Source organism: Mustela putorius, unplaced genomic scaffold, assembly GCF_011764305.1.
Source record: "Mustela putorius furo isolate JIRA1106 unplaced genomic scaffold, ASM1176430v1.1 tig00000139_pilon_pilon_pilon, whole genome shotgun sequence".
Classification (NCBI taxonomy): Eukaryota; Metazoa; Chordata; class Mammalia; order Carnivora; family Mustelidae; genus Mustela; species Mustela putorius.
Window position 1 is genome coordinate 9,767,884 of NW_025421293.1, and position 19,622 is coordinate 9,787,505.

At 49.3% G+C, this 19,622-nt stretch overlaps 1 protein-coding gene across 12 annotated transcripts in view; it reads right to left on the reverse strand.

Moving 5' to 3' along the window:
- Positions 1-19,622, reverse strand: part of LOC101670429 (transformation/transcription domain associated protein) — a 113,456-nt gene that overhangs the window by 31,534 nt on the left and 62,300 nt on the right. For all 12 annotated transcript variants that reach the window (XM_045075105.1, XM_045075098.1, XM_045075099.1 and 9 more), the window contains 15 exons: positions 18,882-18,992; positions 17,822-17,968; positions 16,119-16,332; positions 15,245-15,370; positions 13,261-13,407; positions 12,348-12,547; positions 11,558-11,679; positions 11,030-11,243; positions 8,696-8,875; positions 6,222-6,368; positions 2,515-2,634; positions 2,030-2,317; positions 1,730-1,867; positions 1,010-1,122; positions 415-550 (listed from right to left, as the gene is read on the reverse strand). In XM_045075105.1, coding sequence (XP_044931040.1) covers positions 415-550; positions 1,010-1,122; positions 1,730-1,867; positions 2,030-2,317; positions 2,515-2,634; positions 6,222-6,368; positions 8,696-8,875; positions 11,030-11,243; positions 11,558-11,679; positions 12,348-12,547; positions 13,261-13,407; positions 15,245-15,370; positions 16,119-16,332; positions 17,822-17,968; positions 18,882-18,992 — 2,403 coding nt within the window. The remainder of the gene's footprint in view (positions 1-414; positions 551-1,009; positions 1,123-1,729; positions 1,868-2,029; positions 2,318-2,514; positions 2,635-6,221; positions 6,369-8,695; positions 8,876-11,029; positions 11,244-11,557; positions 11,680-12,347; positions 12,548-13,260; positions 13,408-15,244; positions 15,371-16,118; positions 16,333-17,821; positions 17,969-18,881; positions 18,993-19,622) is intronic.

Sequence of the window (19,622 nt, forward strand, 5' to 3'; positions counted from 1 at the left end):
TTAATTAAAAAAAAAAAAAAAAGTGGTGCTCAACCAAGTTCCTGACTCAGCTTAATGATCCTGGGTTCCTTCACTTCCATTAACAAACATGCTTGGAAGAGAACACTGCCTCACTGAGGACACGGCTGCCGACAGCCACGACAAACCCACCAGGCCCGACACGTGGTTCACCCTCGCCGTGCTCACCTCCAGTGGCGAATCCGCACCAGACCCATCATGCTAAACTAATTCTTCCTGCAGCTCCCAAAGTGAACAAGTGTGGGAAAGGTGTTAGAGAACTGAAAATAATACTTGCTTCCCAACAGCTGTCTTTCACCTGCCAAAACGCCCAGCTTGCTCCAAGCAAAGAGAACTCTCTGGAGGTCCACACCACCAGAGCCCGGGAGAACCACCGGTGGGGGAAAGTGGTCTCACCTGCACCAATGCCTCCTTCATGGCGGTCCAGTTGGACACCCGCCAAGCACACTCCAGGACCAGGTAAGGGTTAATGTGACCTTTGGACTGGCCATATTCCGTCAAGGCTTCCCACTGGTTCAACTCCTTAGAGCATCTGGAAGACCAGGGATTCAAGGGCAGATGTTCACTCAACAAAACACTCACGGATTCAGAAAGGGCAAGGGGTAAGATTTTCAGTTGTGGGTTGCAAAAAATATTTTCCCCCCACAGGGCAAAAGGTGAGGTCCCAAGGTGCCCCACTGCGGTGAGCTCCCCCCGATCCCTGAAGGAAACGGCTCCCCAGGACACCGAGGGCTGCCCGCCACATGGCAGAAGCCCTAAGCACCAGAGCCAGTGGGGAGGCAGAGATCATCTGTTCTTTCTCCAATGGATGCTTTTAATTACTCATGGATTAAATGCTCTTCTGAGGTGCTTCTTTTCTTTATAAGGCCATAAAGAAAACAGCAAAGTCCCCCTTTAAAAGCACTCATTACAAGACAATTTCAAACACTCCCCTCCCCCTCCACCCCAGTTCCCTTAAGAGAGTCCTGAGCAGCCGAGCCCTGTGGCGTACCGAATCCAGTGGTCCTCCCACAGCTGGTACTCCGGGAAGATAGCGGGGGAGGCGTTACTCCTCTCATGCTCCTTCTTGGCTTTGTCCATTGCCTTTTCGTAGGATTCTTGGGCCTGAAGAAGTCAATAATGCTCTCGGTTATTTAGGGCAAGCGGGAACTCAAGCCTGGGGGTGCCCTGCCCTCTTCTCTAGAAGATCACTGCCCCTGAGGCTCTGCTCGCACACGGAACAGAGTGGCACGTAACACCCCACAGAACGGACAGAGTGGAGACTGCCTACCCCGGGGATGCAGCTCTCCGTCCTTTAGTAAGGACAGAATAGGCCACAGCTCATGCCCGTGCTTCTAGAGTTTGGAGGCTGAGAACCATATCCTGGGACGGGGCCACACTTCAATGAAAGGACAGACACGAGAATTAACGTTTAAACACAAACTACAATCTATCTGCCATTTCCGACAGGTCCACTGAGTGCAGATAAAAAACATCCACGTTAGCAACTAATGGTAAAGGCTTCACGACCGAGTTTCAAAAATGTTTGTGTCATATAACGTAGGTTTCTCTTACACTAGAGACTTTAATCAAAGAGCCTTTCTATGTAGGGTAAACACTTGAAATAAATCAGTGAAGTTATCTAACGTGAACTCCGACTTGAGATCGTTAGAAACGGCCTCTCCTTAGCCATGTGGCCCGGCCACATCACTGGACACGGGACGGCGGCTACCTGCTCGAAGAATCCGTGCTGCTCGTAAGCAATGGCCGTCGCCGTCTCCGAATACTTGCAACGCTTCTGCCACAAACCAGCCCACATATCTTCCTCTTGTAACAGAGAGTACAGTTCGGCCAGGGAATCCAGTATCTCCTGAAAACACAGCGTGGATTCTTGAGTGCTCGGGACAAAAACGTTTTTTTCCCAATAAGGCGACTTCACTGTGCTGCCATTTAAAATCACTGGGGAGAGGATTCCCGAGGCAGGGAGGACCCTGGCAGGGATGATAGGACCGGGAAGAGGAGGCGGACTCACCTGCTGAGGCGGAGTTATGCTCTCCTGCTCATAAAATTCTGTTGTTTGCTTTGGCTTAATCTGCAGGCTCAGACCTTTCTCAAAAGCCTGGTGCTCAAGCATCAATGTGGAGCGGAACCAAAGGTTGTGCGTCTTCCCCAAGTACTTCAGCACGCAGGGCCGGATGGGAATCGGGGGGACGCACTGGGACATGGCCTCCACGAAGCAGTTGAGGGCGCTGGGTTGACAGTCCCGCTGCACCTGGTGGCTGCCGCTGCACAGGAACGGGCTGATCTCACCAGCCAGAGCCTGAAACCCAAGAGCACGTCATGTCTCCACTCAAAACGCGGCCTCACACTCACACAGCATCTGGCAGCATTCTGGAGAACGCACCGTCAGATAAAGGCCAGCGGTCTCCTCGCCCCGTGAAACTTAAGGTGATTCACAGATGTTTATCAATTGCTAAAACTACGTCTTCCAAAACGGGATTTAAAACATATACTCACGTGCTGCTGTCTGTCAGACAGAATTTTCCACAATCTGGGGAAAAGCTGGACCCACGTCTTCTCTGCCAGTGTCGTGGAGATGTGGCACAGCTGGACAAAGGCGCTGAGCAGGGCTCCCGTCTACAGAAAGAACAGAGAGTCATGGAGCCATGTGGGAGCCCACGTGTCCACACACAGGACACTCCCGTCCCGTGCTTCGGCGGACACTCCTCCACTTCCGCACTTGCGGAGACCGAGCAAGTGTCAGGCCAGAGCAAAAACACAGATTCGGAGCACTCACAGTGTGCCTAGCAGCCAGCTTCCTGCCTACATTTTTTAACGTTCAAGGGCATTTTCTAACCTCGTCTGCGAGGTACGAGCGCCACGCTGATGTGGAGTGAGGACGGGAGGCACGGCGGGGCCAGCCAAACGAGGCCGCTGGCGACGCCGAAGAGGAAAGGGGAGGAGCACACGCGCGGGAGGGGAGTCACTGGCCAAGAAGCACAGTTCTGAAGAACAGATCGAGAAGTGAGATGTCTCGGCAGCTGACGGCGGGGGACAGGCGGACAGGGAGCGAGCGGCCTGGCCTGGAATGGGCCAACCCCGCGAAAGGGGCCAGGGTTGGAAACGAAGGGCCCCAAAAGGGAACCAAATCCACAGCTGCCTCTGACTCTGTCCATAGCTTTGCTGTGTCTCAAAGTCTGAATTAGCTGCCAGGATTCCTTATGAACAGGCAGGTTTCTAGGCAGCTTGAAGCCACTGTGCCCATAGGACCTACCTCCCCACGGAGTGGGGGTTCAAAGATGGAGAATTCATGATTATGCTTTCCTTTCTCTGACTGCAAACCCAAGAAAAGAAATCACCCTCAGATTCATGTCTAACCGAAAATGCAAAAAGCAAAGGCAGAAATATTTCAAGGAAAATGGGGGAAAATGCTTCAGTGAAGGATGCTCCTGGCTGGTGCTCAGGCCGCCCCATGAACCTGGATGACCCCATGTGGCGGCTCCGTCCTCCCCAGCCAGCGTGTCGGCAACCTTCCAGCCCCGGGTCATTTAGCAGAGGCCGAAGCACTGAAGGGCCACAAGCAGTCACAGACCGGCCAATGAAAATGCTCGTCTCGGGGCGCCTGGGTGGCTCAGTGGGTTAAGCCACTGCCTTCGGCTCAGGTCATGATCCCAGGGTCCTGGGATCGAGCCCTGCATCGGGCTCTCTGCTCAGCAGGGAGCCTGCTTCCCCCCTCTCTTTGCCTGCCTCTCTGCCTACTTGTGATCTCCACTCTCTGTCAAATAAATAAATAAAATCTTAAAAAAAAAAAAATGCTCATCTCGAGCGCAGGTCGGGGATTCTACAGGCTCCTGGCTTGTCCTCATTCTCACGCAACCACAGGGAGAGGTGAAAGGTGTAGGCTCTGTGGCAGCCCTCAGCGCCAGGGAGACAGAGAGGGGACACTGTGGAGGAGACAGGGAGGGGACACTTGCTTCAACAGATTTCCCACCTCGAGTAAGATGGGTCAGTTCTGGGAGCAGAGACCCACAACAGAGATGAGATCAGGCTTGCCTGGTTTTAGGAAAGACCTGTTCGATGCCCCCTAGTCCCTCCAGACTTAGAAACAAAGAGCCTGGAGGCGCCCACTGGCCTCTGACCACTTCACAGGTAGAAGAGCTTCAGGAATGAAAATGTCAGGGAGGAACTGACTTGCAAATGCAGGGACTTATAACCCTACTTTGCTCTGCAAAAACCAGCTTCCATACACACATGATATAATAACAGGAACACTCCTGCCATCTGCAACGATGTGGATGAACCAGAGGGTATTACGCTGAGGGAAATAAGTCAATCAGAGAATGAGAATTATCATACAATCTCACTGATATGTGGAATTTAAGAAACAAAACAGAGGATCATAGAGGAAGAGAGGAAAAAATAAGATGAAACCAGAGAGGGAGACACACCATGAGAGACTCAATCACAGGAAACAAACTGAGGGTTGTTGGAGGGGAAGGAGGTGGGGGGGGTCACTGGCTGATGGACAGTGATGGCATGTGATGTAATAAGCACTGCGTGTTATAGGATAAGGTATAAATCACAGGTCTGTTCCTCTGAAACCAGTAATATAGTATATGTTAATTAACTGAATTTTAATTAAAAAAATGTTTAAATGGGATTGGACCATCAAAAAGGAAAAAAAATGTGAAGACCACCGCCACGCCCTCTAACTCCCTAAGCCTCCCCGCTGCTTCCCTGTTCCCCAGAGCACTCACCACCTGACACAGTACATACTGATTTTACTTCTTTCCGTTTACTCCTTGCCCCCACTAGAACCCAAGCCCCGCGAGCGATGGCTACCCTTGTCTGTTTCCTTCGATTGTCTAGCACGGCTAAAATGTACTCTGACTGATCTTCCCCAACGAGCTGATCATCAAGCTTATGCCAAGGCTCCCAGTAAGGCAGGATCTACATAGCAACTCATCCTGATGACTGTTAGCCAAGAAAGGCCTTCAGGTTTGGGGGCAGTGATCCATCATCCCACCTTCTGGCAGTGATGAGAGCAGGGACAGGGGCCTAGTAAGGTCTTCCGTTTGTGAACAAGAGACCCTTACATGGTCGTGTAAGAACGCTCTGCTTCCTGTTCCGTGCAGCAGGAGACCGAGTTCTGAATGTTTCTCCACACACAAATAGCACAACTACCACTCAGAAGTTCAAAGGCTGATTTAATGCATAAACTCTGGATCGATCACCAGAGACATTTAAATGCAGAAACTATCTGTAATAGGTAGCTTCCCTCTAATTTTTTCACCTAACTCAAGGTATAAACAGAATCATCACTGTTTCTTTGTAATGCACATCAAAAGCAACTTGTTTGGGGCGCCTGGGTGGCTCAGTGGGTTAAAGCCTCTGCCTTCAGCTCAGGTCATGATCCCAGAGTCCTGGGATCGAGCCCCGCATCGGACTCTCTGCTCAGCAGGGAGCCTGCTTCCTTCTCTCTCTCTCTGCCTGCCTCTCTGCCTGTCAAATAAATAAATAAAATCTTTGAAAAAAAAAAAAAAGCAACTTGTTTATGGAGCCTTGACTTTTTAAAGATTTTATTGGAGAGAGAGTATAAACAGGGGTCACGGCCAGAGGGGGAAGCAGGCTCCGCACTGAGCAGGGAGCCCAAGGCAGAGCTCGATCCGAGGACCCTGAGATCATGACCTGGGCTGAAGGCAGATGCTAAACAACTGAGCCACCTAGGCAACTCTAGATTTTTAGTCTTTAAAATTAGCATACCTACAATTAATCTCAGACTTTGTAGGAGTGGGAGTTTCTACCTGGCTAAATCTCAAAACAGATGCTTCTGGGGAACTTCTCCCTGCACAGAGGGGTGGACTTCACTCACCATGTTACCCTATTCTCATTTTCTCCTTTTTGATTGCATCTGAAAAATAATCCAGCCATGTCTCATCGTGGATTTGGTAAACCATTTTTCCATTTCTTTCAAGGGGTAGCAGTGGGAAAATTAACTTTTTCGTATTTTCTCCTGTGAGATATTGTAAATTCTTTTCAAATCTTTGCACAGAATAACCTCTCCAGAGTCTCACACAACTATAATGGCGTCAATTGAGAAATGAAAGAAAGTTAACTGTAATTTGTAGAAGACGACTTCACACTGCTGTGGAGTAGCCTTGCCTGAGGAGTCAACATCTTTAGGAGAAAGAAGCGGCACCATCCCCCCGAACCCGCACACAGACCTTCACTTCTCGGAGAGTATCGAGGAATTTGTCGTGTCTGTTGGTTAACATGTGCAGCTGGTTCCCAATGTCCTTCTCAGAAAGCTCTTTGGTTTTGGGCGTGCTGGTCTGGTCTCCAGGAGCCAGCTCGATATCAATCTCTACATCCTGCAAGACAAAACACGAACGGGTAAAACCAAAAGGTCAAATGATTACAGGAAATCCAACAAACACAACTCTTACAAACTTGTTACTTTTTGCAAGTCAAACTTTAGTCCGTTTCCTGGAAGTTTGTAATTATTTAAATAATCTGGAGTTCCAGAAAAAACAACAAGCAGATTAACTGGACCAGATCTCTCTTTAAGTGACGCTATGGAAAAGAAAAAAAAAAAAGAAAAAGAAAAAGAAAAAAACCAAAAACACTATGAAAAGGTCACGGTTTTGTTCTCCTGTTCAGATTGTGGGAAGCAGAATGAAAGCACGAACTTCAAGCAGCAATAATAAGAAAAACTGTAGAAGATTCTAAGGAATCAGAGCCTGCCATTTCTCCGTGCAGGAGGGCTGCCTGGCTGCCTTGCTCGTCCAGAGTAAGAATACTGTCAGGGCCACGGTGTGGAACTTGCTGGCACAGTGGTTTATAGGACCCATTCCCAGAAAGTAACAAACCTTATTTCTGTGGGAAGCTTCTGAGAAGTCACAGCCAAAATCCTGTCATCGAACCAGCCTCCAAGCCAAATTACTGACCATTTGGGATATGCCCATGAAAAAGCAGACGAGTCACATCCAAGTTGGTAATTTGTTTACACAGAATGACGGAAGGAAACGATTATCACTACATGATCTAGTGTTTAGCAACAGAGAAGAAAATTCTAATTCTCTCTCTTTTTAAAAGATTTTATTTATTTGACGGAGAGAAAGATCACAAGTAGGCAGAGAGGCAGGCAGAGAAAGAGTGGGGAAGCAGGCTCCCTGCTGAGCAGAGAGCCTGATGCAGGGCTCGATCCCAGGACTCTGAGATCATGACCTGAGCCAAAGGCAGAGGCTTAACCCACTGAGCCACCCAGGTGCCCCATCTAATTCTTATTTATTAATAAAATGAGTAGATATTCCACATCCAGGAGAGGGATCAAACTATTCCTTTTAAAGCAAAGAGGGTGCCTCCTCCTTCAAAACTAGCTGCTCTGCTTTTTAAGATTTTATTTCTTTTAGAGAGGAAGAGAGAGTGTGCAGGTGCACCTGCTCAGTAGGAATGGGGTGCAAAAGGGCGGGGGAGGAGACTCCCCGTTGAGTGTGGGGCCTGACGTGGGGGCCTGACGCAGGTCAGTCTTACGACCCTGAGATCAGGATCTGAGCCGAGACCAGGAGTCGAACTCTTGACCAACTGGGCCTTCCAGGTGCCCCAGGGCAGCTGCTTCTAAAACCCAACACTCCAGGAAGAGACTGAGCTTCTAAGAGCCGACCACCTAAAGGAGACAGAGTTTAAAGATCTATGCCTGGAGCAGCGGCAGCCACTCCTCTCGGAGTGCCGAGGGCCATCAAGATGGGGACATGAGTCCTGAGGGCCAGCTCTGGGCTCCAGGGCTGCCCCTGCTGGGACCAGGTGGAGATTCGGGAGGTCTGCAGTAGGCTGCCAGTGGAACCTGCTAGTGCCACAGTGGGCATTCCTCCTCCTCAGGGTAGTGCTAATACAACATGGGCTACCGTTCACTTGGCGAGAAACATCGCCAACACCAGAACATCCAATACTAAGCAGAACTAATTCATGACAAGGTCAAAATTAAACAGCAACATGAGATGCTTATCAATTCAACCTAAGTGTCCCTCAACGGATGGATGGACAATGAAGACGTCGTGTGGCTACATACAATGGAGTACTATTCAGCCAGAAAAAAAGAATGAAATCTTGCCATTTCCAACAACGTGAATGGATCTTGAGGGCATTTTGCTGAGTGAAGTGAGACAAACACAAATACCATATGATCTTACTAGTATGTGGAATCTTATAGGCACAAAAATCTCCTACAGAGCAGACCTGTGCTTGCCAGAGAGATCAGGAATGAGCAGAATGGATACAAACTTCCAGTTATAAAATCAGTCAGTCCTGGGGAGGCCACGTCCAGCATGGTGACTACACTTAATAACACTGTACTGCACATCTGTAAGTTGCTAAGAGATAGAGCAGACGTTCTCATTATAAAAAATAATTTCCGTAACTGTGTGATAACAGATGTTAACTAGACTTATCATGGTGACTTTTTAGTAATATATACGAATAAACAGAGAATCATTACGTTGGACACCCGAGTCTAACGTAATTTTTATCAACTGTACCTCGATAAAAAAGGAAGAAAAATCTGACTGATGCAGGTACCACGTTCAGAACTCCGAGGTTAGAGACAGAACCTAACCCCAAAATCTAAGGCTGACAGAAAATTCGCCAACAGAAACAGGGATTCTGCTGTGAAAAGGAGGCCCCACGCAATCAGCGGCATTACCTCCTCTTTCGACTCGCTGTTCTCTCGCTCCCGAGGCTCCTGCTTGACATGCGTGACCATGGCGAAGGCCGCTCGGTCGTGGCTGTCGGCCAGGTTGATGACGTTGGTGATGGACGGGAGCATCGCGCCCTGGCAGCTGGTGCCAATGGGAGCACCCTTCTCACACACCGCCAGGAGCAGCTGAAGAGGGTTGAGAGAGACAAAGAGGAAAAACCTAGGACATTCGCCTGGCATTTGGGGTGCAGGGACCCACGGTGAAGGCCTAGTCCTCTCGACTGGAGCGCACGTGCGGAGGACTCCTAGCCCACAGCTCGGCTGTGTGCTTCTCCCTAGCTTAGATGGAGCCTGAACCTCCCTTCCAGACACCCGTATCAGGGCCTCTGACTCAAAACGTAAGCTCAGGATCTTTCTCCCCTACCAGCCGGACTTCTCCTGCCATCGACTCCTGCCTGGACTAAGTTCCTGACACATCAACCTTCTCTTCTCAAACCTTCCTCCTCACCCACAGGCGACCTGAGTGCTCTTCTCCCTGTGCTGCACCCCCCAGCCCCCCGAGGCTTCCCACGGCCCCGAGGGGACAGTGCAGGCTCCTGAGCAGAGCTCACGAGCTCTTCTGTAATGTAACAGTCCCCCCACCACCCCCAGCCAGCACTTTCATGACTCTGCCCCAGGTCCCGAAATGCTTCGGCACTTCGCTTCTGCCCCTCGGTCTGGCTGCCCCTCGGCCTGGCACTCGTGCATTTTAGGGGCAGATATTTACTGAGCACCCCCTGGTGCTCTGTGAGGCCCTGGATTCGTATGTCAACTTTGTAGGAAGGCGTCCCTGCCCTGGTGGAGCTGAAGGATCCGAGGGAAGGACAAGACCAACACCAACACAACAGACACAGAGTAAAAAACAAAACAGGCCCCCAACCAAACCAAGAAGACACACACTCACTGTGGTAACAAACCCAGAAGACAGACAGCATCAAGGGTGCCCAGTGTCAGCCTGGGTGTCAGGAACGTGGCACGTCTGGGAACACGAGAGGCCTGCGGGGCTGAGACTAAGGAAGGAGGGAGGGGGGCCAACACAGGGCTGGACAGAGGCGCAAGGGTCTGGTCACGTGGGAGCCAGAAAGACCATATCCCGCAAGCTGGGGTTTGTGCCGGTACCAAGGCAAGGAGGGACATGATCTGCTTTACTGAGGACAATTTTGCCACAATAACAAGACTGGTGGGTAGGCAGGAAAGTGGGGACACTGAGCCAACTGTTCCTCTCACCCTTGTAAGCAGTGATGGTGGCCACGAGAAGGAGGAGAAAGAAAAAAGGGTGAGAAGCAGGCGGGTGGCCCTGACTGGTAACACGCAGTGACGGACCAGACACGCAGAACAAACAAGGGAAGGAATGGCAGATCCCCAGCTGGTGCCCCATGACCTGTCCTTTCTCCGTCCGCTCCAGCATACCTACCGCGCTCAAGGTCGTTTCCATCTGTGTCTCTACGACCTGACCCAGGGCCTGGCACCTAACAGCAACTAAAAGTTCTCTTGAAACAACGATGCATCCATCAGGAACTGCTCACCGTGCGGCCCTTTGCCAAGTCCCCAGCACGTGCTGTACACAGCGCTGTGGAACGCGCACGCGGCACCAACACAAACATGTTAGCAAGTCCTCCCTGTTGCCTGGTATACAAGGTTCCTTTCCCGAAGAGAACTTCACAAGCTTCAGTCTCACTGGACAAAGTGACACAGTGACCTGCTGGTTCCACCTGTCCTGCACCAGGAGACCAGGACCATCCGCCAGCACTCATAATGCATGAGAAGCTGGACGGCCCGGTGCCAACGAAAGACCGTGGATTTCAATCACAAGCAAACAAGAACCCAGGAAGGCTCACTACTGTCCTGTCATCACTGTCGTGGACATCTGACCAGCCACTGGAATGGTCTGACAGGCTTACACAGGCCCGGGTCACCGGCACTCATCACAGAGAGAGCAAAGCCTATGGCTCTGTCAGGCTGCCCTAACTTCCAGCTCTAAGAACGACGGGACCAGACAATCACAGTAAATCACATCCTGAAGGACAGAATTCTGTAGACAGAATTTACAATTTTTAAAGATGAGGAAAAAGGAGTCTTTTAGCTATAAACTATGGAACACTATTCAACTTTCTAAGAACTTAAAATCACCCCTAAAAAAACCCCTTGAGCTGAAAACACAGTTTTAAGTCTTTTTTTCTTCCTAGAAGAGATGAGAGCAGGTTAAGGTGGAGGTTTCCAGTTCCTCTCAGACAGTGCTAACCCTCTCCCTACCCTGGTTTTGGTGCTCGGGCCACAGATGCCAAGCTAAGCCCGTCCTACCTCAATGCACTGCTTAATCCAAAAGTGGTTCCCCATGGCTTCCCAATTCTGCGAACAGGTCACGTAAAGCAGGCGCTCGTACACCCGACGTTTCATAGAGTTGTCGAAAACCTCAAAAAACTTTGCCCTGATCAGAGGCTGGGCACAGCGCAGCCCGGAGAGGAAAGCCGGCTCGAGTTTTGCGGTCAGCTCGCTGCCCGACAGCGTCTCGTCCCTGAAACAGAAGGAGGAAAATGGGGTGAAGAGGGAGCCCCCGCAGGCCGCAAGCAAACAGGCAGAGAACCAGCCAGCGCTGACGTTCCGCAACCCCACACCAGAGCCAAGGGCGGATCACGAGGACCGCCCCCCCAGGCCCACGGAACACTTGAGCAGAGGGTGTGCTAATGGCGCACCTAACGTGTGACAGATTTAGTACATACACGCACAGTCAAGCTTCAGCCATCATGAGAAGATTAAATGCCACATCAGTTAGTCAAAGGACACACTGTGGACACACACGTGCAGAATTTGGTTTATCGCGGTCATTACCTGTAGACGTAGTTCACGAGGTCTAAAAACTGGGCATTTAACTCGAGGTCTTCTGGAAAGCGCTTTTCTATGTAGGCCATCATTTTCACGAGCAAAATAGACTTCTCCCGGAGCGTAGGTGTCTGTATGAATTGGGTTTTGTTTTTTTTTTTAAAGAAATGGTCAATTACATCTGCTTGAGAAAAGACAGATTCAAAAGTATTCTAGCCATCTGCTCTATTCTCTCTTAAGCTCCTACAACTCCGTCAGTAAATCTTTGTTTTTAAACAGAAAGATCCTGGGTCTGACTATCTGCAAATCGTTAAAATCAAGACAGCTGCGGATCTAACTTTCCAGAGGCTACAGTTCACTTTGAAGAGAAAGCAACTGAATTAAACAAATTAGACATTTGCAAGCATCCTTCTAAATTCAGTAACAGTCCCTCACTATTAATTTTTGGGGGCTTAACTTTACCCATACAAAGACTAAGAAGTAAGGTTCACAGTTAACATTTTAATGCAAGTAAAACTACATTAAGAGAAGTGACTACTTATTTCAAGCTTCTACGTAAAATCTGCAAAAAGCACAGTGACAAAAACTCATCTTAAGGAAAAATACTGTCGAGGCCAACAAAGGGGAGAAAACGTTTGCTGGAAAACTTTCTGGAGAAGAGATGAGAAACCTGTGCTTGAAACACACACACACACACACACACACACACACACACACTCTCTCTCTCTCTCTCTCAATCTCTTTGTCTCTCTGTGGGAGGTGGGAGGCCTGGCCGGGGCATAGCCCTCTGGCTGCTCACCTGATTGGCCGCCATCGGGGAATTGTTTTTAACCCACTCTTCCACGATTTTCACCACAGCCCGTAGGATCTTGGCATCTGGGGATTTTTCAATTAGGGAGGTCAGGATGGCCTGAATGAAGTTCTTCCTCATCTCCATGCTCATGACGGCCAAGCGCGTCTTCACCAGCTCCAGACTCAGCATCACCAGCTCACCGGTTCCTGTTCACGCGGAGAGAATCACCCCAACAATCCACACATGTGCACCCACAGGCGACCACTCTGCATTTCGTGGCACGTCAGGGTCTGCCCATCCCCCCTGCCGCCCCCCCCCGAATTTTCTCCAATGAGAGCTCTGGGATTTAAGGTGCTGCCTCACCACTTCCCCGCTACTCTGGCCCGTGAGGGTGGCCTCCTAAGAGCCTCTGCACAGGCAAGGGGACAATGGAGCGGACGGACCAGCATGGGCCACCCAGACCCAGCCAGTCCCGAAGCCGCATTCCCAGCACTTCTGTCCCGAGCTGCCTCTAACAGCGGAGCCTAGCACAGCTCCTGCCCATGCTGATGTATCACTTGGGTTCCTGGGGCCCCGTGCTCAGGCCCAGAACCTGCGACTTCACTCTGCGTCAGGCATGACAGCTCTGATTATGCAGTTTCACAGCAAAAACCCCGAGACCGTCCTTATTTAGTGGTGAATGTTTCCCGTGACTGTGAAACCACTTAAAATCCCTTCATCCCCACATTCACCGATTTGGAAAGTAATTTGTTTTGAAAACGAGTCTCACTTGGGTTTTACGTGAAATGCTCAGACCCTCTCTATCAAGAGTAAACAGACAAGGGACTGTGGAAACGCAACAGGAATTCGTGTTCGGGTCAGAGTTCAGTTGGGGTGTTACACGATGTCTGAGAAGACCCCTAGGGACGCTGGCTGTCACCTGAGGTTGCGTCTGTGCTGCCCGACGCCGCCTGAGGGCTCAGGTGCTCGCGGACCATCTTCTGCAGGGAGCGCATGAAGACCGAGATGAGCCTGTCTATGTAGCTCGGGTTGTTGCTGCAAGCGGACTTGAGGATCATAAGGGTCCCTAAAAGGCAGAAATCTGCTGGTTGGTTGTTTTTTGGGTTATTTTTTTGAGAAAAGCTTTTTTAAAAGGAACAATAAAAAAGTGCTACTTAAAACATTTTAAAATGCGCTAAACAAAAATGTGCTCTTTCTGACAAAATTATGGATGAGCCCCCAAATGTCAATATTCTAAGCTTTTGTAAATTCTTAATTCAGGACCAACACCAGGCATGAGAGCCAACTTCGTGCTTTGATGGCAACAACATTCATACCCACAGCTTGGATTTTATCTCTAGGTTATAGCGAAGTATCCTAAGTGTTTAGTCCCATGACATGCTTGGGATAGGGAGGGGTAGGAAGGAAAAAAGAAAATCCTTGAAAAAAAAAATATGACTACCTGGACATGATAAATATTATAGAATTCAATTTGTACCTGTTCTGTAAAACTAAGATCAATAAAAATGAGCAAAATTGACATGAGAGCACGAACATGGAGTATGTGGGAAAAAAAGGTTTCCTTTTCTAGCTGACATGTTTATGAACATCCTGACCCTGATCTACACCTTAAATTTTAAGTTTATAGTCAAGGTTCCCATTATACATCAGTAAAAGGGTACTAATTTGCCATTTATAGGTGCCATCACCACAGATTTGGACAATTTCTCAGTAAAGACTGAATGTTATGATCCGTCTGATTCTACAACAGGTCACCTCTGACACTTGTGAGGACAGGTGAGTCCTGGGTTGAGGACAGGGAAGGGAATGGTGTGATCAACTGTCCAGGCACCAGCCCCAGAGCTGCCCCTGGCCTGCTGTCACCTCCTCAAAGGAGGGAGACAGGGCCAACGGTTGTCAGCTCTGCTCAAAGAGAGTCCTCTGGAGAACTAACAAGACGTTTATGGAGAACTAAATAAGACGCTTATGCTCTGGAAGCCAGGCTGCAGAGTGGATCTACTCTATGATCCCACTTTTAACAAAGTCACAGAAGTATTCACCCATCTGGTTCTAGAATAGGAATAGCCAGCTTGAACAGTTAAGGAATCAATTTCAACTACATTGATCTGGCTCCTGAATTTCAGACAGCAAATAGTAAGAGTTTGGAAAACTAATGTACTCACTTTGCAAATTCAAATATAAGTGCATAACAAAGGCTACCTAAATGTATATTTATGTCCTTGTATATAGAAAAAAGACACATGTGTCCAGATGTTAAGAGTAATTGTTACCAAGTAGAGAGACAACTTTTAGTTCCCTTTCCTTGGTACTTAACAAAATTTTATACAATGAATAAGCTTAAAAAAATTTTTCAGTTGCGACCCCCAAAGTCTAATCCTCCTCGGAGATAGGAGTTTCACAAAAACTAGACTTCTGGGTCTCTCTGGAGACCGAAGTCGTCCAGCTGCCCCGATTACCCGAGAAACCAATTTTCATTTCACCTGGGGCAGCCAGAGCCTCACCAAGCAGACAGGGACAGTTCTCGGATTGTGAGTGGTTTACTAACAGATGACACGCAATGAAAGGTAGCAACTGTCTACATGTGCACACGGCTTTGGCAGCATCTCGTGTTCGAGGCAGCACCACGTGAAAACAGGATCCACGTGATGTGAGACGATTCCCCCCAGTCCAACCCCGCAGCTGAGGCTGAGGTGGGAGGGACTTAGGAAGCACAGACACCGACCGGTCAGGCAGAGGGTGTTCTCCCCCATGTGCACCAGGCCACACACAGACACCCTCAGCACACGTCAGCTCATAGCTCCTCCCGACATCCCGAGCCTTTCCCAGAAGGAAAGCTCGGACAGAGAGCACAGAGAGCACAAATGGAACGGCTGCCAGAAACACCGGGGCAGACACACACTCACCGAAGAGCTGGGAGGGGTTCGCGTTGGTGGCCTTCTCGTAGTTGGTGAGTCCCTCGTAGATGACTTTCCCGACGGCTGCGTAGAGGCACTCCAACTCTTCGTACTTGGAGGCCACGCTGGAAGTGCCTGAAACAGAAGCGAGAACGTGGGTCCTGTGGTTTGGGTTCTTGGGCCTGTCCGGGCTCCAGGAGGTAGACCTTCCTCACACCAGACACTGAGCTTTAGTTATCTTAGGAACTGGAGCAACTGGCCCGGGCCAGTCTCTCCTGCCGCAGGACGCGTGCTTCTCTGGGCTGCTTCTGACTCGACCAAGGTAAGTGACGTCTTCTCTCCCCAAGCCTTACTGGCACGCTCGAGAGATGCCTATTTATGATACGCCAAAACCTGATCCTGGCAGCTGCTCGACAGCTGACCGAACACGATAACCCAGTTCCCCTTTACTGCCTTAAGGAAACGTCACATTCGGCTGATGAGAAACAGCATTTCCAAAGCAAGACAGAAAATACTATGTCATGACTGCTTATGCCCACTCTTTTTAAAGAAATGCTGGGGGTGCCTGGGTGGCTCAGTGGGTTAAGCCTCTGCCTTCGGCTCAGGTGATGATCTCAGGGTCCTGGGATCGAGTCCTGCATCGGGCTGTCTGCTCAGTGGGGAGCCTGCTTCCCCCTCTTTCTCTGCCTGCCTCTCTGCCTACTTGTGATCTCTGTTAAATAGATAAACTCTAAAAAAAAAAAAAAGAAGAAGAAGAAAAGAAACGCTGAAAGCAGAGAGAGGGACAATAAAACGCTCTCTACGGGAACCAGAGGATGAGACCCTCAAGTGACAGGCTCCGTGCCCTCCCGTCCACTCAGGCAGCAGGGCAGGGGTCACCTACTTGGCTCCGTCGGGAAAATGCTCATTAGGCGGGAGAGGAGGCTATGGACCGCTCGCAGGACCTTGGTGTTCCCGCACGTCATGCACGCGGCGACGCCCCGCTGCAGCGGTTTGAAGCTGCTGAGGATGGCCGGAGACTGGAGGACAGTGAGCAAGAAACTCAGCACTTCCAGTCCCGTGCAAATATTCCCATAGTTGACTTGATTAGGCTGCTCCTGGAATGGAGAACACAGGTCACACACAGACGGCATCACTCCTCTGGTCCAGTCCGTTACAGAAACACAAATCAGGTAAAACTGAAAAATTAAGCATCCTTTTAAAAGCTCACGAAAAACACTAATACTCGATATTAAAGAGTGAGAATCGGGGCGCCTGGCTGGCTCAGTCCGTAGCGCATGTGACTCTCAAGGGTTGTGAGTTCAAGCCCCACACCAGGTAGAGTGGTTACTTAAAAATAAAATCTTGGGAAAAAAAAAAATTGAAAATCCCTAAAATTGGGGGCACCTGGGTGGCTCAGTGGGTTAAGCCGCTGCCTTCGGCTCGGGTCATGATCTCAGGGTCCTGGGATCGAGTCCCGCATCGGGCTCTCTGCTCAGCAGGGAGCCTGCTTCCTTCTCTCTCTCTCTGCCTGCCTCTCAGTGTACTTGTAATTTCTCTCTGTCAAATAAATAAATAAAATCTTTAAAAAAAAAAAAGAAAGAAAGAAAGAAAATCCCTAAAATTGGTCTAAAAAAGCAATCACTGAATTTCACTTCTCTCATCTTTTTTTACTTAAAACACAAATATCCTTTCAAAAGAAGTATCTTCAAGATGGCGGATCATGAAATCAATCTAACAGAAGATGCTAGCATTAGTAACAACAGAAAACTGAGTGCACGGTTGTTCCTTCCAACTTCTGTTTCTGTGGTTTGCACATACAGATGCAGACATGGTGGGCTGAGATAAAATCTCCCATTCACTATGGGAACAATGTGGAAAGCTGCTATGAGCTCAGCACACCACATCATGAAAACGTTAGCCTATCACGTGGCAGAGCCATCCGCTAATGGCTGAACTTGACTCAACCGTGACTGCATGAGAGGAAAGTAATTTGACCTTTGAAAAAGAAGAAAGAAATCGGCAGAAAATCCAGAAGTGTTACATAAGTTAGAATTGAAGCATGTACTGCACAAAGGCAGCCTGTGAACGCATGGTTTTCATAGCACGGAGAATCTTTAGAACCTTTCAAAACAACTGAGGCAATTAGGTCAGTCTTGGCAATGTAAAATAACAAAGGTTTAAAATGGGTCTGCAGCTGCCAGAAATGACAGGATCATGGTTTTTACAGAAACAAACCAAATAAAAAACCCACCTAATTAGTTCTAGGAGCTGATTTCTTTGCTACCTGACTTTACAGTGCTCAACAACAAACTGCATTTCCCCTTTAAAAACTCACATTTGTTTTAGAGGTTGACACATAAATCAACTGAAATAGTTTATCCCGATCCAGCCAGGAGGTCAGTTTAAGAAATGAGATCTCAAGAGGCAAGAGAACTATGATGTTTCCAAAGCTCCTTCCTTGGGGCTGGGAGCTCAAACTGATGTTTTAAAATTTTTTCCAGGGAGTGAAACTCCCTCCTTCTCCTTAGCGGCCATGACTGGCTGAGGGAACAGAGGGTTGGAGGTTCAACAGCCCAGGAGCAAGGGACAGACACAGGCACCCACCACACTCATCAACAGCTTGTCGAACCACTGCAGTTTGAGCTCAGACTTGGACCACATGTCTGGTCGCAGGGCGGTCTTCAGGAGAGTCACGCACCGGCGAGACAGCACCTCCCCAGGAGACCCGGCGGTGTTGGTGTTGTCATTGACCTGGAAATGCACTCAGATTCAAGGCCCCCTCTCACTGTATTCATCTTCCGTGTCACCCGCGCAGCCCAGCTTCCCCTCCCCCACCCCACCCCCAGCCACCAAATCTCCCGCCTGACTCCACGGGGCCTCCTGTGCTTCGGGGACTCTCTCGAATGGGGCGCTCCTGCTCCCTGGCTGGGATGGGGGGGGGGCGTGTCAGGTCAGTGGTGATGTGCGCTCATTTGCGTGGTGTATGCATCAGGGGCAGGCAGCTCCCCAGAACAGGGACTGAGCTCCCCACCATGGACCTCCTGGGCTGTGCCTAGCTCGCCAGAGCACCAAGAAGGGACTGGTTCGATCACTTAGCAGATTCTTCTCAGTACTCTGAAATCCTCACCAGTATGGTGAGACCTGATATTCCATTTAATAATTACACAAACTGAAGATTCCCAGATTCTTAAAAAAAAAAAACTACTTAGAAAAATTTCACTTATGATGTTTTTCTGAAAAGGAAAGATAAAGTTTCAGAGATAGGTTTCCAACAAATCCACGAAAATACATACTGATGTGAATAACAAACACCAGTTGTAAAGGCACTGAAATCACTAAATGTCGTATATAATTTATGCACGTTGGATCATCCTAGCAGCACCTTTATGAGACAGGTACCTTGGAGGTTAAATAACATGCCCAGTTTTAAAATGTGCCATTATCACCACAGAAAGAAAAAAAATGGTTTTAAAATATCTTATCACTCATAAAACACAGGCAGGTTTCAGAAATATTAGCACATCATGAAATCAATGGAATCTGGTACAAAAGAGCTAGCCTCGGACCTTGGTTTGTCCATTTCTATCAGACACAACAGTCTGGAATCTACTAAGAAGTCTTTGTTTTCAAGAAGCCCGAGCATTAGGCATCCAGAAAACCGTACCTGGCAAGCCACGCGGATGAGGAAGTTCACCACGGTGTCTGTGTGCTGCTTATCGATGGGCTTGGCAAGAAGGGAGTCTGCTCCCGGCAGCGACTGGCTCCTCCCGAACACCTATGAGAGGCAGGAAGAACAGATTCAACGACGCATTCCCAACGCAGGGCACGGACCTGCGCAGCCACTCACAGAACGCAGCCCTCATGGGGCAGACGCGGTTCTGGACGCTCCCCTGACTTCAATCTGGTTAAGAGAGCCGTGGGTGCTCTGCTCTGTGAACCAGGAAGAGCGGCTTGCCACTGCCATGGGCGGACACGTAAACGGACAACACCTCACGTGGTTCTGGGAGGCCAACCCGGATACAGACAGATGCAGAGACCACGTTCTCCGGAGGAATGGGGAGGGGAGGGACAGTTCCACCGGGGCAGTGAGGGACAGAGTCATCACCTCAACAAGGGGCGAGGACAGCGAGCATCCCCAGGGCTCTCATGGTGGCTGCCCTCCAACAAAATGGGACAATCATTTAAAAAACTGAATACAACACAGGTGCACCTTCTCAATGTCAATTGTCTTACCCTATAGTGTTTCTCCCTGTGTCTCACTGCAAGGAATGAAACTCTAAGGGTATTAGGGTATAAGGGGAATAAACTCTAAGGGTTTTAAACGTGCGTCAAGAAAACGCCATCTGGTGACTAGGGAAACACAGCAGGTAAGCTGGTGTCACTGGTGACACCTGCTGAGTGCAGC